Source organism: Podarcis muralis, chromosome 16, assembly GCF_964188315.1.
Source record: "Podarcis muralis chromosome 16, rPodMur119.hap1.1, whole genome shotgun sequence".
NCBI lineage: Eukaryota > Metazoa > Chordata > Lepidosauria > Squamata > Lacertidae > Podarcis > Podarcis muralis.
The window spans coordinates 24,239,840-24,266,944 of record NC_135670.1 but is presented as its reverse complement, the minus strand read 5'-3'; the positions used below and the strand labels follow the sequence as shown (position 1 = coordinate 24,266,944).

At 48.5% G+C, this 27,105-nt stretch overlaps 3 protein-coding genes across 5 annotated transcripts in view; 1 reads left to right on the top strand and 2 right to left on the bottom strand.

Annotated features, from left to right (window-relative positions):
• Positions 1-512: 512 nt before the first annotated feature.
• Positions 513-16,026, bottom strand: ZNF26 (zinc finger protein 26). Of its 3 annotated transcripts, none has more exons than XM_077920759.1 (5): positions 15,748-16,026; positions 6,487-6,692; positions 5,033-5,159; positions 3,821-3,934; positions 513-2,361 (listed from the first exon to the last, which is right to left on the bottom strand). In XM_077920759.1, exons 2-5 carry the CDS (start codon positions 6,514-6,516, stop codon positions 875-877), a joined length of 1,758 nt encoding a protein of 585 aa, XP_077776885.1. In that variant the 5' UTR covers positions 6,517-6,692; positions 15,748-16,026; the 3' UTR covers positions 513-874. The 3 variants fall into 3 exon arrangements, with proteins under 3 accessions (XP_077776885.1, XP_077776884.1, XP_077776886.1); XM_077920758.1 differs by lacking the exon at positions 15,748-16,026 and adding an exon at positions 14,498-15,160; XM_077920760.1 differs by lacking the exons at positions 3,821-3,934; positions 15,748-16,026 and adding an exon at positions 14,498-15,160.
• A 79-nt stretch (positions 16,027-16,105) lies between these two features.
• LSM8 (LSM8 homolog, U6 small nuclear RNA associated) lies at positions 16,106-19,322 on the top strand. Its single transcript, XM_028709260.2, has 4 exons — positions 16,106-16,207; positions 17,110-17,150; positions 18,099-18,226; positions 19,087-19,322. Exons 1-4 carry the CDS (start codon positions 16,177-16,179, stop codon positions 19,175-19,177), a joined length of 291 nt encoding a protein of 96 aa, XP_028565093.1. The 5' UTR covers positions 16,106-16,176; the 3' UTR covers positions 19,178-19,322.
• A 720-nt stretch (positions 19,323-20,042) lies between these two features.
• Positions 20,043-27,105, bottom strand: part of LOC114586185 (uncharacterized) — a 28,071-nt gene continuing 21,008 nt past the window's right edge. Inside the window, exons 18-24 of the mRNA XM_077920675.1 lie at positions 25,986-26,179; positions 24,406-24,595; positions 23,515-23,598; positions 22,248-22,444; positions 22,075-22,153; positions 21,231-21,440; positions 20,043-20,767 (exon numbers count right to left, since the gene is read on the bottom strand). Of these exons, the coding sequence (XP_077776801.1) occupies positions 20,708-20,767; positions 21,231-21,440; positions 22,075-22,153; positions 22,248-22,444; positions 23,515-23,598; positions 24,406-24,595; positions 25,986-26,179 (1,014 nt within the window). The 3' untranslated portion in view covers positions 20,043-20,707. The remainder of the gene's footprint in view (positions 20,768-21,230; positions 21,441-22,074; positions 22,154-22,247; positions 22,445-23,514; positions 23,599-24,405; positions 24,596-25,985; positions 26,180-27,105) is intronic.

Genomic DNA, 27,105 nt, shown 5'->3' with positions numbered 1-27,105 from the left:
CCAGAGGCTGTGAACGCAGAGGCTTCATCCAACCTGGTGCCCTTCAGGCAGTTTGGGGGACTACAACTCTCGTCAGTCAATGCAGCTGTTTTGGACTACAACTCCCATCAGCCCTGGTCAATGTGGCTGCTTTGGACTACGGCTCCCATCAGCCCCAGCTGACAGGGCTGTTTTCAACTACAACTCCCATCAATCCTGGCCAATGTGGTTGTTTTGGACTACAACTCCCACCAGCCCCAGCCAATGTGGCTGCTTTGGACTACAACTCCCATCAGCCCTGGCCAATGTGGCTGCTTTGGACTACAACTCCCATCAGCCCCAGCCAAGGTGTCTGTTTTGGACTAAAACTCCCATCAGCCCCAGCCAATGTGACTGCTTTGGACTACGGCTCCCATCAGCCCCAGCTGACAGGGCTGTTTTCAACTACAACTCCCATCAACCCCAGCTCACACCATCATGCGGGCTGAGGCTGATGGGAGTTGTAGTCCAAAACAGCCACATTGGCCAGATGTCACCATGCTGCTGGTCTACATGGAAGCAAGAGCCTCAGCCACATCTTTCAACGCATCGCTCCCGTTCAGCTCAGCTGGGGGCAGCGCTGCCTTCACATATTCCAAAGAGGCCTCACCAACAGAATTTGCCTCTTCCTCGGGATTTGATGGGGGTCCCTTTCCCCCTCCCTCCACACTTCAGAGGGCACTGCCTTACTTTACAGTTTGTAATGTCTGCCATTGGGGGATCTGCCCCCGAAACTCTGGAGATTGACCTATCGGCCCAAACCTACCAGTGTGGAATCGATCTCTCTCTGTTCTCCCTTCTACAAAGCCCAATTCCCCTTCTTTTTTTACAGGGGGTCCTGAAAAAAAACCCGAGGTCACATTTGGGGTTCCCAAGAATTCCCGGCTGGATCTTTCTCCTGCTTCGGCTCCTGGAGGTTCAGCAAGAGAAGCGCCCCCACGGAAACCGTTTTCAGGCTCAGCACACTGACGGCCTCGGGCTGGACAGAGGGGACCCCCACCCCCTGCAAACAAGGGCCCCATTCTCTGTGGGCATTCTCCACAGGCTCGTCCTTCAGCGTGTGTATTCTCTGGTGCTTGATGAGGTTGGCACTCTGGCCAAAGGTCCTGTCGCAGTGGGAGCACTTGAAGGGCCCCTCTCCCATGTGGATCCGCCGGTGCCGGATCAGGGTGGACCCTCGCCGGAAGGTCTTATCACAGTGTGGGCACTGGTAGGGCTTCTCACCGTCGTGCAGCCTCTGGTGGCGCATGTATTCCTGCCGGCAGGTGAAGGTGGAGTCGCAGGAAGCGCAGGGGTAGGGCTGCTCGCCCGTGTGGATCCTCTGGTGCCAGTAGAACTCTTGCTTGTAGCGGAAGCTCTTGTCGCACCCGGGGCACTTGTAGGTCTTCTCCCCAGCGTGGCTCCTCTGGTGCCAGCTGAACTCTTGCTTGAAGCGGAAGCTCTTCTCGCACTCGGTGCACTTGTAGGGGCGGTCCCCGACGTGCGCCCGCTGGTGCCACATGAACTCCTGCTTGAAGCGGAAGCTCTTCTCGCACTCGGCGCACTTGTAGGGGCGCTCCACCGAGTGCGTCTTCTGGTGCCAGGTCAGCTCTTGCTTGAAGCGGAAGTTCTTCCCGCACACCCCGCACTTGTGGGGCCACTCGGCCGTGTGCGCCCGCTGGTGCCACATCAGCTCCTGCTTGTGGCGGAAGACCTTCTCGCACACGCCGCACTTGTAGATCTTCTCCCCAGCATGGACCTTCTGGTGCCACGTGTATTCGTGGACGAAGCGGAAGCTCTTCTCGCACTTGCCGCACTTGTAGGGCCTCTCCTCCTTAGGGACTCTCTGGCGGACGCCAAGCCCCGAACAGTGGCTGCAAGAGCAGGGCTGCATCGTTGCGTTGTGGCTTCGCGGGTCTGCCGCGGCGGGAGTGCCCTTGTGGCCACTGCTGCTCTCGCACTCGGGGCAGACTTGCGTCGCTTCTCCCCCGGAGGGGGTGCCGTGAGCCGAGCGGGCAGGGAAACATTTCTGACACTGGGTGCAGATGAGCAGCGTCTCCTCGTAGGTGCTAGGTGGGGGCACCGTGACACCGGCAGGCCAGAAAGCGCTGCCAGAGACCCCTGGGTGCCCCACCTGAAATTCCACGGGGGGCACCTGCACGTTCTGCCACTGGAGCTTAGTGGACCAAGGTGGCAGAGCGGCCATTCCATTCACAGCTGAGTTGGCCCCAAGGTGGCTCCCTGGCCACGTGGAAAATTCACCGAAGGTCCCGTTCGGGCCTGCCTTTAGCACCTCTGGGTGCCCCACACAGCATGGTGGCTGCTCCTCGAGGCAGGATTCTTTCTTAATCAGGATTTGGCCATCTGCAACGACAGGAGACAAAGGCAAAAGGTTGTATGTGAGCCAACAGAAAATTGGTGAGATCACAACGGAAGACCTATGTTTTGATCAAGAAGGGTTAAAAACCTGCCTTTTTACCACCGCCCAGTGTGGAGAGGTCCAGCCTTAGGGACCATGTTACAGTAGCATAGCAGCAAATCCAGAAGTGCAAGGGCCCTTCGTAATAGTCACAGCAACTCCTCCTCGCACCCGAGTCCTTTTCTAAGGTTATACAATAACCTTCTAATTTAGGGTTGCCCTATTTCAAGAAGTAAAAGTACAGACACAGTTGCTTAGTTGTTCAGCTTTTTGCGGGGTGATTGGCAGAGGCAGACAGAGGGCACCAAATTAGCCCCCATCCCCTGGACATTACCAGAATTTTCAAGTTTATATGGTGACCCTGGCACACCATTCTCTTGAAAGTGAAGTCCCTTGTCTTTTCAGGGCTCCTAAATGCTTAGCTTTTGGAGCATACAGAACTATTTCTCCTCAGTGCTAAAAAAACCTAAATGACTTTTTGTGGACATTTGAAGACAGCCCTGTTTCAGGAAACGTTTAATGTTTGATGTGTTGTTTTTCTTCTGGTCCCCTTGTATTTTGTTGGAAGCTGCCCAGAGTAGCTGAGGTAACCCTGTCAGAGGGGCAGGGTAGATGGATTAATCAATCAATCAATCAATTAATTAATTAATTATTCCTGCACACCTTCTCCAGAGTGGCCCTAGGAGCCAATCCTCAGTGGCTGACCCACCTCCTTACACTCTGATTGGCTCTAATCAGCACAAAGGACGTGAAGACTTCATGCTGATTGGGCAGCTCTAGGGCCCAATCAGGTTACAGACTCCGCTAACCCAGAAATAGTACCTCGGGTTAAGAACTTTGCTTCAGGATGAGAACAAAAATCGTGCTCCGGCGGCGCAGCAGCAGCGGGAGGCCCCATTAGCTTCAGGTTAAGAACAGTTTCAGGTTAAGAACGGACCTCCGGAACGAATTAAGTACTTAACCCGAGGTACCACTGTATGCAATTTTGTACACGTCACATTGCACAATTCAGAGATGTGCGAATTTCGAGGGGCAGGACCTGTGATTCGGTTTGTGTATTGTTGCAAAGAACACAAATTCGGAAGGGTTCCCCTTTCAAGGCAACCCAAATTTCTCCTTCACCCATTCCAGCAAGTGGCCCCTGGAAAGCTGCTCTGGAAAGCCTGTTGCCCTTGAGGCAGAAAGGGGTCCCCGTCCTCCTCTTAAGCAAAATAAAACATTTAGCCTGCAACACCATTTGCTTCTAGAGACAAGGAAATCTTCAGTACACTTTTCTTCCCAGTAACACCATGCGAGCATGCAATGTAGAGCACATCTCCTGCCGTACTGGCACACCGGATTTGGCGGCCATCTTCAGAGCAACCAGAAGCTCCCAATATTCCGATCTATGAGCTTGGGACTCACCAAAGATGCTGTGGTGTGCAACCTCTCTTGCCTTTGAGGTCTGGAGACTCCCCACGCAAGGCTCCTCCCCTCGCTCGATTCTCAAAATGATGTCGGGCTTCTGTAAGGCGAGGCCTAGTAAAGTGGAGATTGATAGGGCACTTGAGGACCAGCCCAAGACATTATGTAACCTGAGGCAAAGAACAAGACGGCACACCCCCTCACTTTTTGCCCCTGCCTCAGTGCTTTTTTTAAAAGTACAGTGGTACCTCGGTTTAAGAACAGTCCTGTTTACGAACGATTCAGTTTACGACAGGGGTGCCCAAATTTTTTTCAAAGAGGGCCAGATTTGATGAACTGAACATGCGTGAGGGCCGACCAAAGTTGTTGAGCTTTGTGGATAAAAAAAATTGCCCACCCCAGCTCTAACCACTATACCACATGGTCTCTCACTGATCAGTCTAGCTGGGTATGGTCTACAGCAGGAGTGGCCAATGCAGAGTCCTCTGCATGCTGCAGAACTCCTGCCATTCCCAGTCAGCAGGGCCAATGGTCAGGGCTGGTGGGAGCCGTTGCAAGAGCAGCAAAACTATAACAGCACAGTTTTGACTGCTCTGGAGATACACAGCTCTGAGAGGTTTGAGGTGGGATGCCAAACCCCATCAGTCCCAACCAACATGGCCAATGGTCAGGGTGATGGGAGCTGTACCCCAGCAACAGTTGGAGGCCCAAAGCTTTCAAAGTCCAAAGTGGGATATTAATTGTAACTGAAGTGAAAAAACCTCTTGCCTTTTGGAGCCCTTCAAATTCATCAGGTAAGCACAACCCGTGAGCCATCCAATAAACAGCAAATAGCTTACCTAAGAGGGGACGCGGGTGGCGCTGTGGGTAAAGGCCTCAGCGCCTAGGGCTTGCCAATCGAAAGGTCGGCGGTTCGAATCCCCGTGGCGGGGTGCGCTCCCGCTGCTCGGTCCCAGCGCCTGCCAACCTAGCGGTTCGAAAGCACCCCCGGGTGCAAGTAGATAAATAGGGACCGCTTACTAGCGGGAAGGTAAACGGCGTTCCGTGTGCGGCTCTGGCTTGCCAGAGCAGCTTCGTCACACTGGCCATGTGACCCGGAAGTGTCTCCGGACAGCTCTGGCCCCCGGCCTCTAGAGTGAGATGGGCGCACAACCCTAGAGTCTGTCAAGACTGGCCCGTACGGGCAGGGGTACCTTTACCTTTTTAGCTTACCTAATGAAACCAGCATCTCGTAGCTGGCTCTTGTCACATCCTTATAGAGATTTTTCTGCCAATCTGCCAGCTCCGCCCACTCCTCTGGGGAAAAGTAAATGGCCACTTCGTCAAAAGTCACCGGGTCCTGAAAGAGGAATTCGTTCGTTTATTGATTGATTTGCTACATTGATATCCTACCTCTTTCTTCAAGGAGCTCAAGGAGGCTATAGCTGGTTTTCCATCTCCTCACTTCATTCCCCACAACAACCCTGAGAAGGAAATTAAGCTGAGAGCCAGCTTCATGGCTCAGTGGGGGATTTGAACCCTGGACTCTCCCAGGTCCCGATCCAACATTCTAACCTCTATGCCACACTGGCTCTCAAAGCAGTGTCAAGCCATGCTCCACACCTCTGTGGCTCAAGAGCCTCAGGCATGGGTAGGCAAACTAAGACCCGGGGGCTGGATCCAGCCCAATCGCCTTCTAAATCTGGCCCGTGGACAGTTTGGTAATCAGCGTGTTTTTACATGAGTAGAATGTGTCCTTTTATTTAAAACGCACCTCTGGGTTATTTGTGGGGCATAGCAATTCATTTTTTTGCTCTTTTCAAGATATAGTCTGGCCCCCCACAAGGTCTGAGGGACAGTGGACTGGCCCCCTGCTGAAAAAGTTTGCTGACCCCTGGTCTCAGGGTTGTGGGTTTGAGCCTCAGATTGGGCTAAAGATTACTGTGTTGCAGGGGGTTGGACGAGGACTCTCGCGGTCCCTTCCAACTCTACAACTCTGATTCTATGATAATCCAGGTACAGTGGTGCCTCGCAAGACGAAAAGAATCCATTCCGCGAGTCTCTTCGTCTTGCGGTTTTTTCGTCTTGCGAAGCAAGCCCATTAGTGGCTTAGCGGATTAGCGCTATTAGCGGCTTAGCGGGCTTAGCGGATCAGCTGATAAGCAGCTTAGCGATCAGCTGTTAAGCGGCTTAGCGGCTTAGCGGATCAGCTGTTAAGCGGCTTAGCGGATCAGCTGATAAGCGGCTTAGCGGCTTGGGGAAAAGGGGGGGGGTAACCCTGCAGGAACTCGCAAGACATTTTCGTCTTGCGAAGCAAGCCCATAGGAAATTCGTCTTGCGAAGCACCTCCAAAATGGAAAACCCTTTCGTCTAGCGGGTTTTCCGTCTTGCGAGGCATTCGTCTTGCGGGGCACCACTGTATTTTCTAAATGTTGGGGTGTGGATTTTACACACACACACACACACAAAATGTTGGGGTCTTTTGACACCAAGAACAGATGTGAAAGTGACGCCCCACTTGTATGAAGCTCAGTCGATGAGAACATTGACTGTACTCATTGAGGCAGGGACCTGTCTGTTTTTTGCTTCCATTACAGGTCAGTTACAATGATGGCACTACAGACATCCTAACTGATAACATGCAGAACTGACAGAAGCTTTTACACAAAAGGGCAAGAGCCTCTTACCCAGAGTGCGGGCCCAGCAGCCCCAGCCATCTCTGAAGCCGACGCTCCTCTGAACAGGGCGGTCAACGGTTTACCTGCCTCAAAAAAACCGTGGGGAGGTCTTGGGTGGAGTCACCACCGAGGGCTAGGCGGATCCATTTCTGCGGGACGTCCTTCAGTAGCAGAGGGGAGCGTCAAGAGGAGGGCTCCAATTTTAGTTTTGATGCCTGGAGGTGGGGTGGGGTAGAGAAAACAGAGGGGAGGGAGGGCGGGGGAAAGAGGCAGGCATGACTGCAAATTGCAAGTTTCAGAAACTCAAAGGCGTTGGTGGCTTTGAATGAATTTGCATGAAGCTTATGCAAATCGCTCCTTTGCTCCGGGAGGAAGAAGAACTCGTTTGCATAAAGGGAATTTGCAAATGCTTCGTTGAATCACGTGTTCTCTCTCTGTCGCTGCATTGAAATGATTCTGCAATGGGGCGGAAGGAAGCAGATGGAGAGACCGTTTCCTGGCACGCAGCCCCACAGCAGGGATGTTTCTCTTTGCAGTGGGAGGTTGCCGACTTGAGTCAAGAAGGAGCCCCAGGAAGAACCGGCTCCTAACCCCAGGCGAGTTAACACACTCCATGATCTTTGCTTACCCACCAAAGCACATAGCACTATTCACAGGGCCCCCTGGCTGGCCTGGCATCAGCAGCCAGCTCCCTCAGGCATCTCCCAGGGTCCAGTTTACCCCCATGAGACCCACAGATCCTGGCCCCTCTGACCTGGTCAGCTGGATCTGATCGCCACCATTTTTATTTGTTGAGACGCTATATCAGGGGCATTCTGGGAAATTAAAATGGCGGCAGTACCAATGGTGCCCCCACTAGGGGCCAGTTCACACATTCAGCTGCCCGTCATCAAGGTCTGGCATAAATGCTATTTATTCATAAAAGTATTTGTATACTGCCCTCTCATAAAGCATCACAGTGGTATACGGCAGCATAAAAGAAACATTTTCTCAAAAATGCTAAAAGCAGTGCAGAACAATCGTTATAAAGACTGGCTGCTGTCAGACATGGAAGTGCCTCTGGGCACGTAGAGAAGCCTATAGAATAAGGTGTGTCCTACTTTATAGAGCACAGTCCTCTGAGAAAGGCTGCCACATGGGAGGTCCTTTAGGAGAAGGCACCCCCATTGTTAAAGCTCCAAACAATTCAGGCCCCAAATACCCTAAAGGCTGCCTCCTTCTCTATTGATCCCCTCAGGTGCTAAGATTGGTAGAGCAGGTCCTCTTATTTGTTCCTCCTCCCTCAGAGACTTAGGGGGTGGCGGCCTAGGGGAGGGCCTTCTTTGTGGCAGCCCCCAACCTGTGGAACTCCCTGCCACAGAGACGCATCTGGCACCTTCATTATCCAGCTTCTGGAGAATATTATTAATAATAATGTCAATATTTATATGCCACCCATCTGACTGGGTTGTCCCTGCCATTCTGGGTGGCTCCTGACAAAAGGTTAAAAATACAGTAAAACCTCAGACATGAAAAACTTCCCTGTACAGGGCTGCCTTCAGATGCCTTCTAAAATTCAAATTGTTGTTTATTTCCTGGTGGGAGGCCGTTCCACTACCGCGAAGGCCCTCTACCTGGTTCCCTGTAACTTCACTTCTTGCAGTGAGGGAACCACCAGAAGGCCCTCGGAGCTGGACCTCAATGATGGGGGTGGAGACACTCTTTTTTACCCTGGCCTTTGACACTTGAGATGCGTATTTCAGGACCCATCTTATTTCCGTGACTGTAAGTTGTTTTAAACTGTTTTCAGTATTATAATGGTTGCAACCTGCCCTGGGACCTTACAGCAAAGGGCAGGTAATTAAATAATAACCATAATAACCACAGTAATATGTCACAGAGGATGTGAAGAGCCAACCACTCCAAATCAGTTTTGAAAATACTCAAAGGTGGGAGAGCGTGGCAGGGGTTCAAAATTAACCATCTATAATTAAAAGGTCAAGGACCCCTGGACGGTTAAGTCCAGTGAAAGGTGACTATGGGGTTGTGGTGCTCATCTCGCTTTCAGGCTGAGGGAGCCGGCGTTTGTCCTCCACAGACAGCTTTCCAGGTCATGGGTCAGCATGACGAAACCGCTTCTGGCGCAATGGGACACCATGATGGAAGCCAGAGCACACAGAAATGCTGTTTACCTCCCCGCCGGAATGGTACCTATTTATCTACTTGCAGTGATGTGCTTTCAAACTGCTAGATTCGCAAGAGCTGGGACAGAGCAACAGGAGCTCACCCTGTTGCGGGGATTCAAACCGCCGACCCTGGTCAACAGACCCATACAGGCCCACAGCAGCACCTGTCCACAGTCTTCCCTGGGAAGAATTGCATTTCTATTGAAATTGCAGTAACAGAATCCCCCTCTGGATCCTTGCCCTCTTGGATTTCTGACCCGCATGTCCATTGGAGGGTGTAAACATTGTGGTTGTAGAAGAAGGCAGCAAGAAGTCTTCAAAAATAGAAGAGGCAGGAAAGTTGGAGAGCAACTGTGGTCGCAACTTACAACATTGGAGAAAGGGAGGACAAAGTAAGAGGCAGATCTGTGCAAAAACTGCATGTGCTAATGCATACGTAGGGATGCCAGTTTAGAAATAATGACTGTACAGTGGTACCTCGGGTTAAGTACTTAATTCGTTCCAGAGGTCCGTACTTAACCTGAAACTGTTCTTAACCTGAAGCACCACTTTAGCTAATGGGGACTCCTGCTGCTGCCGCGCAGCCGGAGCCAGATTTCTGTTCTTATCCTGAAGCAAAGTTCTTAACCTGAAGCACTATTTCTGGGTTAGCGGAGTCTGTAACCTGAAGCGTCTGTAACCTGAAGCGTATGTAACCCGAGGTACCACTGTAGTTCAGGCAAAAGTAAATAAAACCCTCACCATAACAGGGAAGGCCGAAACCAAGAGGTCTCAGTCTCAGGCAGTTCAAAGCCCCCTCCTGCTCTCCTTTCTCCAGGAATCTTTCTCCTGAAACCAGACAAGCCTTCAGAGAGGAGATGCCTTCAAGGTGAGGGCTGCTCCCTGTCAAGGAGGCCACCCTTAGCAGTGTTGCAGCCCGTCTGTGTGTGCATGACATACTGTCAGGTGCACTGATATCCCCTTCAACATTTGCCTTGTGTCCTCGTCCTTCTTCCCATCACTACTGAAGAAAGAAGCAGGCGACGTTCACGCATTCACATTTAAAGCGCTATAGGTCATGGCTTCCCCCAAAGAATTCTGGGAGTTGTAAAGTGCGCTGAGACTTGTCAGGAGGTGCCCATTTCCCTCCCCAGAGCTACAATTATATAAGAGTTCCTTGGAAGAGAGATTGATTGTTAAGCCACTCTGGGAATTGTAGATCTGCAAGGGAAACAGAGGTCTCCCAGCAATTCCCAGCATCCTTAGCAAACGACAGCTCCCAGAATTCTTTGGGGGAATCCATGACTGGTCTGCATCAGCCAGCTTTGAACTGTCAGGGCACCAACATATGAGATGTCTACAGCAGTCCTTCTATCAGGCTGTAGGAGAAATAAATGTACAGTGGTACCTCGGGTTGCATATGCTTCAGGTTACATACGCTTCAGGTTACAGACTCCACTAACCCAGAAATAGTGCTTCAGGTTAAGAACTTTGCTTCAGGATGAGAACAGAAATCGTGCAGCAGCGGTGCGGCAGCAGCAGGAGGCCCCATTAGCTAAAGTGATGCTTCAGGTTAAGAACAGTTTCAGGTTAAGTACGGACCTCTGGAACGAATTAAGTACTTAACCTGAGGTACCACTGTACCACTGTACCTCGGGTTAAGTACTTAATTCGTTCCGGAGGTGCGTTCTTAACCTGAAACTGTTCTTAACCTTAGCTAATGGGGCCTCCCACTGCTGCCGCGCCGCCGGAGCACGATTTCTGTAACCTGAAGCGTATGTAACCTGAAGCGTATGCAACCCGAGGTACCACTGTACAGCACTTTCAGTGAATATATGTCCTTACAGTGCTACAGATGGAGAAGAGGCAATCCTAAATTGTGAGTCTGCTTGCCACTGCCCCTTTATAGCATCAGCGAGGTGAATAGGTCTTCATTTTAATAGACCTGTTTCTAAAGCATCTTAAGAAGATTGCCCTTTTTATATTAAAAAAACAAAGCTTCCATCCTTGAAAAAAAGCTGCAGAAACCAGCCTCACGCAACCTGTGGGCGTTTCAAAAGCCGGGCCCTATGTCCAGCTCATTCATGCAAATTGCACACAAAACAGCATGAGCAATGTACAAGATTAAGCATGCAAATAAGTCACAGCTCTCTGGCTGCCAAAGCATTTCCATGGCGGCCTTCGTCCGTGTGTAGCCGGTCAGCCGGCCATCACTGGGAGCTGTAGTCCACAACATCTGGAGAGAACTGTGCTGATAATCCCTGAACGGAAAGTAGCAGCAATGATGTTCCTTAGGATGCAATCAGAAGTCAAGAGCTGCCTTCTTCCATTTACTAAAGAAGCCCCCCAGACTCTCTGGTGCCTTATCTGACATCCTGCCCACCATCACCCTAGCACTCCCGAAGGCAGCTCAAAAGCACATCCATTCCAGGTACTCCCAGCACCTAGACAGAATCAGGACCAGCTGTGCTTCAAACCTGCCTGACAGGGTCCCTTCCCTCCCCTCCCCTCCTTTCCTCTCCTCTCCTCGCCCATCTCAGCATCCTTGTTCAGGGAAATGTAAATATGCACCCATTTAAATGTTCTATGCCAACAAAATATGCACCCATTTACATGTTCTATGCAAACAGCAGCGTCTGCCTCCCTCTCTCTTTCTCTGGACAAAGTGGCAAGCCCCAGTCTTAGACAATAGGCTGTTTTTAAAATGTGCATACATTTAAATGAATTAACATATGCAAATAAACAGCTACTGAGTTCTCCTTCCTGCCTTGCTATTTTGGGTAAGGCTGGCAAAACCCACACATTTACATCATCAAAAGGGCTGCAAAATTGCAGGTACTGGGGATTAAGCCCCGCTGAGCTCAGCGGGAGTTGTTTCTGAGTAAACCTGCTTAGGATTGCTAGAAGTGTGACATTTCCTTAATCCAAGCTTCGTTCATCTGGTGCCTTCCAGATGTTTTGGATGATAACTGCCATCAACATCAGCCAGAACCTGTGCCGGGTTCAAGAAACGCTGAGTTCCAAAATTAATATTATGAAAAGGCTGGAAATGGGAATATTTCGGAACATATGCACATCTTAAGATTCTAAAGTTTAATAACCGCCTCAGGACCTGGGAAGTGTAGCACTGTATTGGGAGAGGGTGTATAATCTTCAACTGAGTTTGAAACACCCTCATCAAGCTGCAATACCCATGAGTCTCAAAACAATTTAAATCTGTGGTCCATTCCACAAGGAGAATCTGCTGGCCAGTGGCCAATCGAGTCCAGCATCCTGTTCTCAGAGAGGCCAACCATATGCCTTGATGGGAAGCCATCAAGCAGGACTCAAACACAACAACCTTCTGCCTTCTTGTAGTTTCCAGCAACTGATCTCAGGACCTGGAGGCACAGCAAAGCCCATGTGGCTAGCAGTCATGGATAGCCGTCCCCTCCATGAATTTGTCCGATCCTCTTTTAAAGCCATCCAACCTGGTGGCCATCACTGCCTCCTGTGGCAGTGAGTTCCACAGTTTAACTATGTGCTGAGTGGAGAAGTGCTTTCATTTGTCCGGCCTGAATTTTCCACCATCCATCTTTGTTGGATGTCCACAGCTAGAGAAGTAAGGGGCCACATGTGAGAAGTTTACCACTTTATGAGAGAGTGTATCAATAAGATTACTGATATATAATCTATATAGCTCACCCAAGGAAATGTTAAACTGGCTGGAGCTTGTGGGAGCTGTACTCCAAAATGTCTGCAGGACACCAGGTTGGGGAATGTTGTTCTAGGCCAGTGCTTCCCAAACTTGGGTCTCCAGCTGTTTTTGGACTACAATTCCAATCATCCCTGACCACTGGTCTTGCTAGCTAGGGATGATGGGAGCTGTAGTCCAAAAACAGCTAGAGCCCCAAGTTTGGGAACAACACTGCTCCAGGCAGGCAGACAAAAGGATGCTTTTCACGCAAAGCATCGCTCACTTATGGCAAAGTGACAAATAACTTCATACAATGCAATCCATCTTCTCCCTTTGCAAATTTTCTGTGGTCCTTCTGATTCTTTCTTTTTAATTCAGAATTTCTTTTTAAAAATACGGGGTTAGTCATTCTGGAGCAGAAAAGCAAGATACATATCTCAAAATAAATAACGAACTGCCCTAAGGGTCAGAGGCAGTAGATAACCCCGAATATTGCCAGATATTGGTATCAGACCCTATTCCCCAAAGTAGCCTGTCAACATGCAGGCAGATGTTAAGAGACAGGCTTCATCAACCTGGAGCCCTCCAGATGTTTTGAAAGACAACTCTCATCAGCCCCAGCTGGAAAGTGGCTATATCGGGTTGCTCTATGACATGTTTACTAGTAACACCTAGTTGAGTTTTTATTGTTTTTTATTGCATTTAGACCCCACCTTCTCTTCCGGGGAGCTCAAGGTGGCATCTATGGTTCTCCCCCTCTTCAGTTCCCACAACAACCCTGGGAGGTAGGTTCAGCTACGAGACAGTGACTGGCCTGGGGTCATCCAGTGATTTTCATGGCTAAGTGGGGAGTTGAACTGTGGTCTCTCAGATCCAGGTCCGACACTCTAACCCACTCTGACTGCTGCACTACAGTGGCTCAGTGAGTCTTACTCCCAGGTAAGTGGATGACTGCAGCCGACAGAGCTACAGAATTTGTTCCCAAAGACCAGCTGTCAACAATCTAGGAGTATAGCATCTAGATCAAGGGAAGTAATAGTGCCACTGTATTCTGCTCTGGTCAGACCTCACCTGGAGTACTGTGTCCAGTTCTGGACACCACAGTTCAAGAAGGACACTGACAAACTGGAACGTGTCCAGAGGAGGGCAACCAAAATGGTCAAAGGCCTGGAAACGATGCCTTATGAGGAACGGCTAAGGGAGCTGGGCATGTTTAGCCTGGAGAAGAGGAGGTTAAGGGGTGATATGATAGCCATGTTCAAATATATAAAAGGATGTCATATAGAGGAGGGAGAAAGGTTGTTTTCTGCTGCTCCAGAGAACCGGACACGGAGCAATGGATCCAAACTACAAGAAAGAAGATTCCACCTAAACATTAGGAAGAACTTCCTGACAGTAAGAGCTGTTCGACAGTGGAATTTGCTGCCAAGGAGTGTGGTGGAGTCTCCTTCTTTGGAGGTCTTTAAGCAGAGGCTTGACAACCATATGTCAGGAGTGCTCTGATGGTGTTTCCTGCTTGGCAGGGGGTTGGACTCGATAGCCCTTGTGGTCTATTCCAACTCTATGATTCTAATGTACAACTACCACATCCCCATAAGTGGGATGTAATTTTTAAAGGGGGGGAAAGTCAAGATGCTGTAAAATTAAAGCGACTCAAGTAAACCACACACCTTTCCCCTATAGCTATAGCTGCAATTCGTAAACGAATTTGTAGGTGGGCAAGTGAGTGAGTCTTTAGACACCTACCAAAAATTAAGGTTTTTGGTTTTTTTTAAGGTAAATTAAACCAGGTTTGCTTTTCATGTCCAGGTACAGACTGATATCTTAAGCTCATACCAAGAACTAACTTAGTTGGTCTTTAAGGTGCTACTGGAAGGAATTTTTTTTGTTTTGACTATGGCAGACCAACACGGCTACCTATCTGTAACATGTCCAGGAATGTTAGAGATTTCTCCCATTTTGGTGGGATGCCTAACTCAGAGTGTTTTTCGGAGTGGACTAGCCATCTCTGAAAGTAAACCCAAAGTCCACCCAAACTCGCGGACACTTACAGCTTCAGTCAAATGCAGGCTTACTCAGGAGCAAGCCCAACTGGACTCAGCGAGACTTTTCATTTCGTTTCCTTTGATTTTAAAGAAAGCCCGCCTTTGCTGTAAACTGGGGCCTTCCCGGTCTGCCAGCTGAGATGGTCAGCACTTACCCACGAGTAGTCCCATTGCGCGAGGAAAAGCATCCCCTTTTGCGGATCGGGGCCGCTGTGGCTTGCAATCCGCTGCTGCTGCTGCTGCTGCTATGCCAGCGGTTGTCTTAAGCGCTTTTGCAAAAAGTGGTAACTACAGTATATATAAAAAAGGGGAGTGATTGCGTTCACATCACACCGCTTGGCTCAATCCGGATCGGAATCCCGACCAGCCCTTTTAAAATAATAGCAGACCAGAGGAAGCAGGAGGCGTAAAAACCGCTCCCGATCGCTCCTCCGTCTCCCCAGCAGTGCAGGTTCAGAGTGAAAAGGCGGCGGGGGTTTTCCGCAAAGCGTACAGCGCTTTAACCCCTTTCTCCCCGGCGGCGGCAGCAGCAGCAGCACCCCGGCAGGCAGGCAGGAGATCCGCACACCGCCACCCCCTGGCCGGCAGCCCCTTCTCCCGAGCAGGAGAGGCGCCCCAAGCGCAGCAACAGCAGATCCGGCTTGCAGTGTTGGGAAGGGTGCGAAGTTGTACCCGTTACGTGTCTAAGTGGGGGTTAGGAGGAGATCATTCAAGTCAAGAGGCAAAAACATTGCATAAGGGGCCAGAGACAATAACGCAAAGAAAATGTCATTTTTGCTGGAAAATCACCCCCAAGTAGGGACAGTTTCTGTGGTGTTCATTTTCTGCTTGCGTTGCTTCCGTTTGGGGCATCTGCTTTGGGCACCGTGGGAACAGGATGTTGGGCTAGAGGGTCTGATCCAGCAGCCAGGCTCTCCATATAGGAAACCAGTCAAAGACACCCAAACCTCCCAAGGATTGCATCCGAGCTTAGTCCCACCCAAATCAGAGCAGACCCATTGAAATCGATGCACACGTGACTTATTTAGGTCCATTCAGTTCAATGGCTCTTATATATACTTTCAGCAGACTCCTGACCATGCCGACTCAGAGGTAAGTCTTACTGAATTCAAGGGAGGGGTCACACTTTTAAGTTAAACCTGCATTAGTGTGCTGGCTTTGTATTTCAGGTAACCTTTTGCTGATTTTCTCCTCTTTTTATGCTGTTGCTGCCAGGAGAATTCGGGCAGAACAGTGCATTTATTATTATTATTATTATTATTATTATTATTAATATTATACTTGTTTTGATTTTTCCGTGCCCTGTGTTTTATATTATGCAGTACGAATGTGTTGTGTGTTAGCCCGCTGGCGAAGGGCGGTATAGAAACCCTAATATAATAAATAAATGGGTGGCTGCACTTACCTTGCAAAACAGCCGTGCTCTTTCCTTTTCCTATCTCTATCTAGAAGCCTTTGCTTCTAGTATTGTGTGGGTTCGAGGAGGGGGCAAGACACGGTGCTATTATCCTATCACAGCTGGTGCAAATACAGCCCCCCCAACACACACACACACACACACGATTCTCTGGCACCCATCATAGTTTTCTATTGGGGCGGTCGTGGAAAAACTCCAGAAGGAACCAGGAAGTTCCGTCTCCGGCAGAAGGCGTTGCTTATCCCTTTTTTTCTATCTATAGTATCTCTACGCACACACAAAAGCGTCTCTACGCATGCGCCGCTTGAAGCCCCGGGTGTCGATTTGCTTCAGGGGCCGCCTCCGCTCACTTTCACGCGAGATACCGGGAAGTCTCGCGGGAGCTGGATTCAGCGGGAGCCGGGAAGGATTGCCGCCATGACCTCCGCGTTGGAGAACTACATTAACCGTATCCTTCCGCGGGCGGCCTGTCTGTCGGGGGGGGGGGGGGGCTGCATTATGAGACCGGGCGAGGGGGGGGGACGACGACACTGGTTTGAAGCGGAATTCTGCGCCTGCGCGTTAACGCTCCTGCTTTTTCTCAGTTACACGCGAAAATTTCCATCCCTTTGTGGGCTGGGTTGCCTTGGGTGGGACGCGCGCGGCCACTTCCACTGCTCTTTTTTTATAATGGGTTTTAACCATTTGAAACCAGCCTCCATCAATCTTCTCCCCTCCAGGTGGTTTGGGATACAGGTACTCCCCGAGCGACACAAAGAGGGAGCTGTTTTGGACTACAACTCCCATCAGCCCTTGCTAGTTAATCATCCAAGATGGCTGCTCTAGCTCGGGGTCAATGGGAATTGTGGTCCAAGATTGGCTGCACTTGCTAGGGGTCGATGGGTATTGCATAGCTGTCAACTTTCAGATTTGAAAATAAGAGATCAGCAGCCTTGAAAATAAGAGATCAGCAGCTTTACCCTTCCCAGGGACAGTCTACGGGATATCTAACAATCTGGGATAGCGGTGGGAAACGGCGCTGGAATAAGGGGATTCCCCGCAAAAAAAGGGAAGGTTGACAGCTATGGTATTGTAGTCTTAAGATTTGCATCTCAACAGCAAGGGCACTGCCCCCCACAAAAATTCCTTAAAACAGGTGGGCATGGGAAACCTTTTCTATCAGCTTTGGTGATTGCAAGAGGTTGAATTTCTCACTCTTTCCTCAGTTCTTTGTGTCCTATGACGTCCTGGTCTACACACCTCTTCAACCTCACACTCAGCTTCTTAAAAGGCACTAAATCCAGAGGAAACTCATTTTCCTGTTGTTTATATGTATGTTGTTTCAAAATATTTCTTTAACTTGAGTCTCAGGTACTGTTGCTGTAATTACTTCAGACGGCCGAATGATCGTGGTAAGAATTGCTTGTAAATATAAGTCTTATCCTGTTTTTAAATATGTAAATGATTGGAAATGTTTTGTACTAGATTATACTTACGTGGGAAAATAAAGCCCTGATCTTTTAAAGGCGGTTGAGTTGTATTTACAGGAATACACAAGTAGTTCTGTAAGCAGAGTGGCACTTAGGAACACAAGACGCTGCCTTCTACTAAGTAAAACCATTGGTCCATGTAGCTCAGTACTGTCTCCACTGACCCACATGGGTTCTCCAAGGTTTCTGGCAAGGGTCTCTGAAAATGACAGGGATTGAATGTGGGCTTTTCTTTATTCAAACAGATGCTCCAAACACTGAACTATGGCCTTTCCCTCAGACTTTGAAGTAGATGCTTAGGCTGCACACATATCTTGGCTTTTGATGGACTGCAAGTTTAATTGCAATACAATTCATCAGACATGTCAAGTAAATATGTTCTGAATTAGGCGCCACTGACCTTGGTGCTATGTGGTTATAGGCAGTTTACTAGAAGTGAGTATTTTGCTCAGAACCTTGCTGTAAATAACTTACTATTACTTCTGCAAAACATGTCTATCCTAGAAGAGTGGAAACTGTTTGAGAGTTGAACAGATTAAACTTTTGCAGGAGATATATATATATATATATCAATAGCAGCAAGTTGCAAATCAATGACCACTGTTCTCAAAAGCCTTATCTTCCTACTTTTTAAGGCTGCTGTTTGGGAAAAACAAAAGAGCCCATGGAAAAATGAATTGCATTGATAAGTTAAAATCACTTAGTGTAGGGAGTTCCTCTGAAGGGTTACGTAAAAAATCTTTTAATCATTAAAGCTTTATCATAGTGAGTGGTGTAATGTTGTGTTTAGGACGTGTTTATGAATCAAGATAAATATTGAGAGTTTGGAGTACTTCATTCTTTTTCAATTTACATTTCTATTTCTTAAAGGGAACGCTCAAGGGTTTTGATCAGACCATCAACTTGATTTTGGATGAAAGCCATGAAAGAGTGTTCAGTTCTTCACAAGGAGTGGAACAAGTAGTATTGGGATTGTACATTGTAAGAGGTGATAATGTGTAAGTTTGCCTCACCCTCCTTTTTTTTTTAAAGGTAGTGCAATATGAGTAGCAACACATTTGCTTAGCTCTCAAGGGGCCAGATTCAACTAAACAGTTGTGCTAGGTAGGTCCAGCGCAAGTAGTCCCACCAGCACAACATACATTCACACACTTGTTCACCTTCTGTCCCCCAGGTTGGCTCTGATGGGGTCAGGAGAACCCCCAGAACAGCACATGGGGTGATTGTTCCACCTGGCAAAAAGAAGTCAAGGACCTTACATGTCTGATGAAAGTGCAGTCCATTCTTTTCCAGGTGGATATCAGAGAATCAGAGTTGGAAAGGACCATAAGGATCATCTAGTCCAACCTCCTGCAATGCAGAAATCTTTTGCCCAATGTGGGGCTTCAACCCACAACTCCGAGATTAAGAGCCTCGTGCTCTTACCTACTGAGCTACTGTAGCTTGACATTATTTCAGAAAGTTTCCCTTTTGATGTCTCTGTTTTATAGTTCATAAGTAACTATACCAATAGATTATATATCCAACAAAATCATGTCCAGAGTAGACCAATTGAAATAACCTGTTAAGTTTTTCTGTGCTATATGTTAGGATAAAAAGATACCGTACTTTTCCGTGTTTAAGACTATGGTTTATTACTCTAAAATAATGTTCAAAATCTGGGCTCGTCTTATACACGGATAGTATCTCCCCCCATTTTCTTAAATGGGAGTGTCTTATCCATGGGGGTGTCTTATAGGTGGAAAAATACAGTACTTACTGAGTGGAAGAAATGTTGTTTCAGCATATCAACTTTGTTTCAGAGCTGAAGCATTTCACCTGCAGCAGTTTACAATACAGTACTTTTCTTTTCTTATAGGGCTGTAATTGGAGAAATTGATGAAGAAACGGATTCAGCCCTTGACTTGGGGAATATCCGAGCAGAACCTCTGAACTCAGTTGTACACTGAAGAAAGAAGTGTGTATAAAAGGACTTCAGAAATATCTGGCTGTACAAAACTATTTATAGGGCGGCACGGCTACTTTTCTTACAAGTTGATGGTAATTTTGAGTGTTATGGTTTGATATGTATAATAAAGTCTACATTTTATTGAAGCCTTGTGAACTTTTTTTTTTTAAAAAAACCCATGACGCATTAAAATAATAGTAACCTTTACAGTAGTCTTGCACTACATTTCTGACTTCATAAAGTAAGCATGCACCTGGTGTGTGCGCTGGCTGGGGCTTATGGGAATTGTAGTCCAAAGCATCTGTAGGACACCAGGTTGGCAAAGCCTGAAATAAAATGCAACAACACACTTTGCTTATCTCACTGTGACTAAAACTCAGACTGAGGGGGAAAAGGGTTCCCTATCCCTGCATTATAGGGAAGAGGGAGAGAAAATGACTTGGGATGTTTCTTGTTTTGACATCTCCAGACGTTTATCAGAACTGTAGCGTTGGAAGGGACCCCAAGGGTCATCTAGTCCAACCCCCTGCTATGCAGGAATTGCAGCTAAAGAAAATCCCTGACAGGTGCCCCCCCCCCATCTCTGCTAAAAACCTCCAATGAAGGAGATTCCATCACCTTCTGAGGGATACCGTTCCACTATCCAACAGTTCTTACTGTCTAGTTCTTGTTCAGCATCATCAATTTGAACTCCTTTTACTTCCATTTCAAAAAATTGATTAGAAATCCTACTATTATTATTTTTTAAAGATAAAGGCTTATTCTGACAAATTTATCACCACTTGCGAGGAATCTCTTAGGGACCCTTTGCCATCCTTGGTTGCCATTATAGCACAATTATAGCCACAATCACACAACTGACCAGATTAGCCACAAACAGCTGCCCAAACTCAGCACTTTAAATTTTTTTTTTAAAGTTCCCCATCGCATCATTTTATGTGTTACATTTATATCCCACTTTGCTTCGAAGGAGCTCAATGTGGCATGAATGCTTTGACCCCTCTCCATTTTTTCCTCACAACAACCCTGTGAGGTAGGTTAGGCTGAGAGTCAGTGATGGGCAGGGAGGTTAATGGCTGAGCAGGGATTTAGAACCCTGGTTCTCCCTGCTCTGACACTAACCACTATGCCACGCTGGCTCTCTGTTTAGTATTATAAAAATGAATTTCCTACTTGCAGATGGCACATGTGTTTGCGGAGCAGTCTATAGCCGATGAAAGCTTATGCCAGAATACATGTGTTAGTCTTTAAGGTGCTACAGGACTATTTGCTGCAAGAGACTAATATCTCGGGTCCAGCTTTCAGGCTTCCCAGAGACATCTAATTGACCACCAGAGACGTCTAGTTGCCCAGTGTGAGAACAGGATGCTGGACGAGTTGGACCTCCAGCTTCAGAGCTCTTGTGATGTCCTCAAACCAGCAGCTTCAAAATCTGCTCTTCCGGTCATGGTTATTCCTTCCTCTGCTGTACTCCGCACAAAGCACCATTCCTCACTGTTGGGACACCTCCTCCGTCCCACTCAAGACTGTTCTACTTCCAGCTGCTCTTCCTGTGCAGCTGAGAGGAGGAGAGCTCTGATGTCAGGTGCCTCTGAAATGCAGGAAGGGGCGTGGGATACAGGATGTGTAAGATGATGCGTATGTGGAGAAAGTGGATCAGGCAGAAAACTCATAGTCCAGGGCCAGTCAATGAGGTGGAATGATGGAAAATACAGGAAAATGCAATATACTATGCACACACATTATGTAAAATAATACACTCCACAAAATATAAATAAATGCATAACTTTTATTTTGCTTGTCATTGAGAGCAGTGAAATGCTATGGACAGCCATTCAAAATCTTTAGTTTCTTGGCTCTCCACAGGCCACTTTCAAGCATATCTTCGCTCCCATATGGACTAGAAACTTGCCTTAAAAAACTGAAACAGCTTCTCAGGAAGCCAAATAATTCTCGGTAGGTTTGCCCCCCACCCACCCACCCAGTGCTCCTGCGGAATTAAGACCTTGCCCTTTCTACTCCCCTGTCCCCAAAGAGCTGAAACAAGCTCTTACCTTGCTTCTGCAGGTGAGATCTCCCCACAAATGGCCATAGCTACTTGTGCTGCCTCTGCAATACAGGGCATTCTCCGCCCTCAGTTCTTGGATTCGTCTCTGCAGGTGCTGCAACAGTCTTGGGGTGCTGAAGAGGCGCTGGCTGGAGAAAGGGTCTGCATTCAGCGCCGGAGAACAGAGTGGGCCGGGGTGCAGGTATTCATTTCGGCCCTGCAGAAAGCAGGTAGGAGAGAGGAAGGAAAAGCTGTAAAATGCAGCAGAAAGGACTGAGGTCATCAACTAGGGGAGACAAACGTCAGGTGGGGTGAGGCCCTCCAGGGCTCAGTCTGGCCTTCCAGACTCTCCCCAAGGATACACTCCCCGCAAGTGCTTTTGTCTGGCTAGAGTCTGTTCTGCAATTGTGTCCCTTGGGTGGAGGGCAGAGTGTGGAAACTAACCTACTGTACAAAGGTAAAAAACTCATGTGTTGCCCCGCCCACTTTTGCCTTGGGCTCCACTCACCACCGGCATGTGGCCCCAAGATGGCTGCCCAGACTTCATACCCAAGTCAGACCAGTGGCCCATCTAGATTGGAATCATCTGCACTGACTGGCAGCAGCTCTGCAGGATTTCAGATGGAGTCTACCTGGGATTGAACCAGGGACCTTTTGCATGCAAGGCAGATGCTCTGCCACTGAACCACACCCCTTCCCTGATGCTCTAGCACTGGACTGCAGCCTTGCTGGACAAGAGGGGTGCATGGAGGCAATGGCTCAGTGTGCACAGAGCAGGGGTCCCAACTCTCACATGGCCCAAAGGGGGCAGGCCTTTGCCAAACGCCTCCCAAGTGCTCCTTCCACTTTACCATGCAGAACTGTCTGAATTCCGAACCAGATGCCTCTAGGTTCCTGTGAAAATCCATGGGCTTGTCCCTGGACAGGCGCCTGCAAGGGGAGAGAGAAACCGCAAACCTCTCACCATGGTGTAACCTGTTCTCCCAATTGACGTGTACTTTCAGATCGCTCCTGGGGTCCTCACCTCTCCACCTCCGCCTCCAGCTCCTCCTTAAACTCACTGGCCAGTTGACAGGATGTCCTGCCCTTCCCAGAGGCCACACTTCTCTGGCTTTGCTGCTCGCCGTCCTTCTGCAGCTGCTGGCGCAGCGATGCGTCTTCCTTCCCCGCTGTCTCCTTCACCCAGCTGCTCTGCAAGGTGGCGATGTCTTCCAGGTGCTCCTGAAGGGGAACCGGATTGCCCTGGCTCAGTGGCAGAGCTTTTCATGAAGAAGGGTGCTAGGAGATCTGGAATGACCCCCTGCCTGAAACCCTGGAGAGCTGCCAATGGTCTGACTCCCCAGCAGAATTTGCAGGCTTGGCAAACATTTTTACCGCCTAGCATCAACCCTGTTCCATGTTGCCACAGATGGTGGCTGACCTTTGTCCGGAATGGTTGGCTGATGTTCCATCAAATGGGACAGGAACTGGGCTCCTGATAACTGGGAATGGCTTCCTTGCCTTTGGAATGAGAGTCCCAGCAGTTTACAGGGATGTGTTCAGCCCCACCAAACAACAGCACCTCTCCCCTCCTGCTCCTTTCCTTCTGACTGTGGAGCCATCCTCTCCTCCGTGAATTTGGCTAATCCTCTTTTAAAGCCATCCAAATTAGTGGCCATCCCTGCCTCAGGGCCACCAATGAAGCTGGAAGGTTCCAGGTAGAAAAGAGAAAATATTTCTTCAAGCAGTGCATAGTTAGAACTACGGAACCTGCTCCCACCAGTTCTAGCATTATAGAAGAGGAGCTTTACTTCACTGACTATTTTATAATTTGTGTGTGCTGAACATTTATTTTTCTTTACATGTGCAGCTGTGGAGAGGTGCTCTTTTAAAACCAGGTCCTCTGATCAGAAGGTCGGCGGTTCGAATCCCCGCAATGGGGTGAGCTCCCATTGTTCGGTCCCTGCTCCTGCCAACCTAGCAGTTCGAAAGCACGTCAAAGTGCAAGTAGATAAATAGGTACCACTCCGGTGGGAAGGTAAAAGGTGTTTCCGTGTGCTGCTCTGGTTCGCCAGAAGTGGCTTAGTCATGCTGGCCACATGACCCAGAAGCTGTCTGCGGACAAATGACGGCTCCCTCGGCCAGTAAAGCGAGATGAGCGCCACAACCCCAGAGTCGTCCACAACTGGACCTAATGGTCAGGGGTCCCTTTACCTTTATCTCCGACATTGCATGAAACACAGCGGTCAAAATCCAGAGGAAGGCAGCCACAGCTGCACAGAGCTATTGGGGGGGGGGCAGTTTTTGCTCACCTGAACTAGTTGCTCCTTCAGAGCATCTAGAGCCGACTGGTTCTCCAGGTGAAGCTTCTCCTGCTGCTGCCTCAGCTCCCGCTCCTGACATGGCAGAAAAGTCACAGCAGTTGGCCAGACAATTAGAGGACTGCACTTGGAATGGATGTATCAAAAGCTGCCTCCTACTGAGCTGGGGCTATATACTCCACTCTGGTGTTCTGGGCTCTGGCCGGCAGCCAATTTCTCTCCCATCATTAATGGAGCAAACCTCTTTGATCCCAAACCCTCCTTGCTCAGTGGCCCCCAGGCTGCCTTAGTTACCGTATTTTTCGCTCCATAGGGCGCACCTAGTTTTTAGGACGGGAAATAAAGAAGAAAAAAATTATCCCCCCCCCCAGCCACAAAGAGCAAAGAAGCCAAGACAGCAAGCGGGATCCACCCCACTGGCTCTCTTGGCTTCCTCTTTAGCTGTGCGCAACCTCTCTCCAAAGGCTTGCGGATAGCTGTCTGAAGCCCGGGGAGTGCAGCGGGAGTTGGCGCTGCGCTCCCCGGGCTTCAGGCTGCTATCCGCAAGCCTTCGGAGTGCGGCTGGAACTCCTGCTGTGCTCCGAAGGCTTGTGGATAGCTGCCTGAAGCCTGGAGAGTGAGAGGGGTCGGTGCGCACTGACCCCTTTCGTTCTCCAGGCTTCAGCGAAAGCAACACGAAGCCTCCGGAGCGCGGAGGGAGCGCTCCCTCTGCGCTTCGGAGGCTTTGCGTTGCTATCGCTGAAGCCAAGGAGCCTGCATTCGCTCCATAGGACGCACACACATTTCCCCTTCATTTTTGGAGGGGGAAAAGTGCGTCCTATAGAGTGAAAAATATGGTATATCCCACCCCCAGGCAAGAGATGGCAGCTCAACCCCATTCACCTTCTCCCTCTGGGTCTGAAGGGCCTGGTGCCTCTGCGACTCTGCCTCACGCTTTAGTTCTCGGAGGTAGTGCTGAGTTTCTTCTGTCACCTCTTGCAAGGCCCGGAGGGCGTGGCTGGAGGAGAGGAGCGCTGGCTTCCTTGGGGGGTGAAGAGAGGTAGCCTGAGATAGTGGCCAGGACTTCCGGGGTCTTTGGGGGAAAGCAAAGTCACTTAGCAGGTCAACCCCCCCCCCCCAAAAAAAAAATTCACACTCCAGAAGCATTTTTACTGGGCATTGTAGGAAGTGATATAAATAGAAAGGAATGTAAATTGTTTTTATATGCAACAACGGCAGCAAGAATATTATTGGCACAAAAATGGAAGCAAGAAGAATTACCAACAAAAGAAGAATGGAGGATGAAATTAATGGACTATGCAGAACTAGATAAACTAACAGGAAGGATTCGTAATCGGCGGAACCAGAAATTCACAGAAGACTGGAGTAAATTTACAGATGATATGAAAAGTATTTGTGATGATCAGACTACGTTTGTAGGTTTGCAAGAGGTTTTGTGAGGAGAATTATTGGAACTATTGCAAAAATGGATTAAGGGGAGGAGGGTTAGTTAAGACAATTAAAGGCAATATGAATTTAAGAAATGCATAAAAAGCGGTTAGAACAGTGGATCATCAGAGGCGCTGATGGAAGTAAAAAAAAAAAAGATTGTAGAAGTGGTGAAGTTTTGTGGTATGTTTTATAATTTATATGTTAAAACTAATAAAAATTATTTTTTTAAAAAATAATTCACACAATCCCTTCCTCCGTGTAAACGCAATGCACGAACAGGCCGCAAAGCCACAGGCCAACGTGAGCCTGTGGGGAAAAACAAGGTACTTCCATGGTTTAGTGACTAGGCTGTTGGCCTCATCCCCAGCTGGCTGTGAAAATCACTGGGTGAAAGAGAGAGCACAACTGTCCCGGCCTGCCTCACAGGGTTGTTGTGAGGATAACATATTGGGGGGGGGAACTGTGTGCCTGAACTCCTTGGGGGGTGGGATGGGCAGGCTAAACAAGGGCCATAGATAAGATGCCCAATTCTCTGATAGCAAGAAATAATATTTTAAGGACTTCGAAACCGGATTCAGCCCCCTGTATCTGAGGTTTGCCCTCACTCCAGTCAATGAGGATTGTAGTTTTAAAAAAACTTTTTTAAAAAAACACCCAAAAGACGAGAAGTAAAGCTGTAAGCTGTATATGTGGAGGACAAGAAGGTGTGAAGCTATTTTGGAGAAATAAAAGCAAAGCCTCCCCAACCCCTGAAATCAGGTTGCAGAGCTAAAAAACAACAACCCAAAGACAGAGGTGATGGGGGAGCCATGTGCTGAGATTCCCGCATTGCAGGGGGTTGGACTAGATGCCCCTCAGGGGTCCCTTACAACTCTGCCATTCTGAGTCCATGAAAGGCAGGAAGCTAGAAAGTGGCTAGGGCTGGTTGAGGTGAGATAAAATGTAAAGAACCAATTTCAACCCAGGAAGAGTTCCGTCTTTCTGCAAAAGCAGTGCCATTCAGCTCCCTCCCCTCTGGATCCAACTTGTACCCTTGCAGCGTCTGGGGCAGGCCGGCCTTTTGGGGTAGCAGGTCCCGGAGTCTCTGGCATGCCAAGGCAACCTCCCTGGCCAGAGAGCCGTCAGCCCTTGCAGTCTGTGCCTGGGACATCTCACGCTGCTTGGCCAGCAGGAGGCGCTGTTCTTCCTCCGCCCGCTGCAACTGCATTTGCCACTTTTCCTTTTCCTAGGCAGAGAGAGAGAGAGAGACAGAAACCACGCTGCCTTGATCACACATCGCTGACGCACCCCAGGCTTGTCACAGCTAACAATTACAGTGGTACCTCAGGTTACATACGCTTCAGGTTACAGACTTCGCTAACCCAGAAATAGTACCTCGGGTTAAGAACTTTGCTTCAGGATGAGAACAGAAATCGTGCTCTGGCGGCGCAGCGGCAGCAGGAGGCCCCATTAGCTAAAGTGGTGCTTCAGGTTAAGAACAGTTTCAGGTTAAGTACAGACCTCCGGAACGAATTAAGTACTTAACCCGAGGTACCACTGTACACGGTATCAGTGTGGAAAGGCTAAAAGGTCCCAGGTTCTTTATTTTAATATATATAAGTTTTATTAAATTTTCTGTTTTACCATTTAAAGTACTCATTTTTACATCCTTAAGATATCAGTGACTTCCCTTCTTCTCTTTCCATGATTCATTTTACATATCATGAATCCCTGCATATTTTATAGAAACTATACCATTCAGTATTCCAGTATCGCACCCATCATAACTTATTTACACTGTTGAATTTATCTTAATGCTGCCAGCGTTTTCAGTTGTACGAAATTATTTCCCATATATTCCACGAACGTTTTCCAATCTTCTCTAAACGTATGTTCTTCTTGTTCTCTTATTCTATATGTTAAGCCTGCGAGCTGCACATGTTCTGTCAGCTTAAGTTCCCATTCTTCTTTGGTTAGGACCTCGCTCGTTTTCCATTTTGGGGCTAACAAAACACAGGCCGCAGTAGTAGCATACATAAACAACCTTTCTTAACACCTGGGAATTTCAGTCTGAATTATCCCCAATGAAAAGGACTCTGTTTTTGGAGGGGAAGTACTTTTAAACATTTTTTTTTTCAATTCATGATGGATTATTTCCCAGTACTCGTTTAC

What these genes read in the sequence shown, in the direction of transcription:
- ZNF26 (XM_077920759.1), bottom strand. Translation starts at nt 6,516, where the DNA reads ATGGCTGGGGCTGCTGGGCCCGCACTCTGG. An exon ending in CTGCTGGGCCCGCACTCTGG is followed by an intron (nt 5,160 to 6,486) that starts GTAAGAGGCTCT and finishes TTCCTCTTTCAG; the next exon opens with GACCCGGTGACTTTTGACGA. An exon ending in TGCACACCACAGCATCTTTG is followed by an intron (nt 2,362 to 3,820) that starts GTGAGTCCCAAG and finishes CTGTCGTTGCAG; the next exon opens with ATGGCCAAATCCTGATTAAG.
- LSM8 (XM_028709260.2), top strand. Translation starts at nt 16,177, where the DNA reads ATGACCTCCGCGTTGGAGAACTACATTAACC. An exon ending in GTTGGAGAACTACATTAACC is followed by an intron (nt 16,208 to 17,109) that starts GTATCCTTCCGC and finishes CTTGAGTCTCAG; the next exon opens with GTACTGTTGCTGTAATTACT. An exon ending in ATTGTAAGAGGTGATAATGT is followed by an intron (nt 18,227 to 19,086) that starts GTAAGTTTGCCT and finishes CTTTTCTTATAG; the next exon opens with GGCTGTAATTGGAGAAATTG.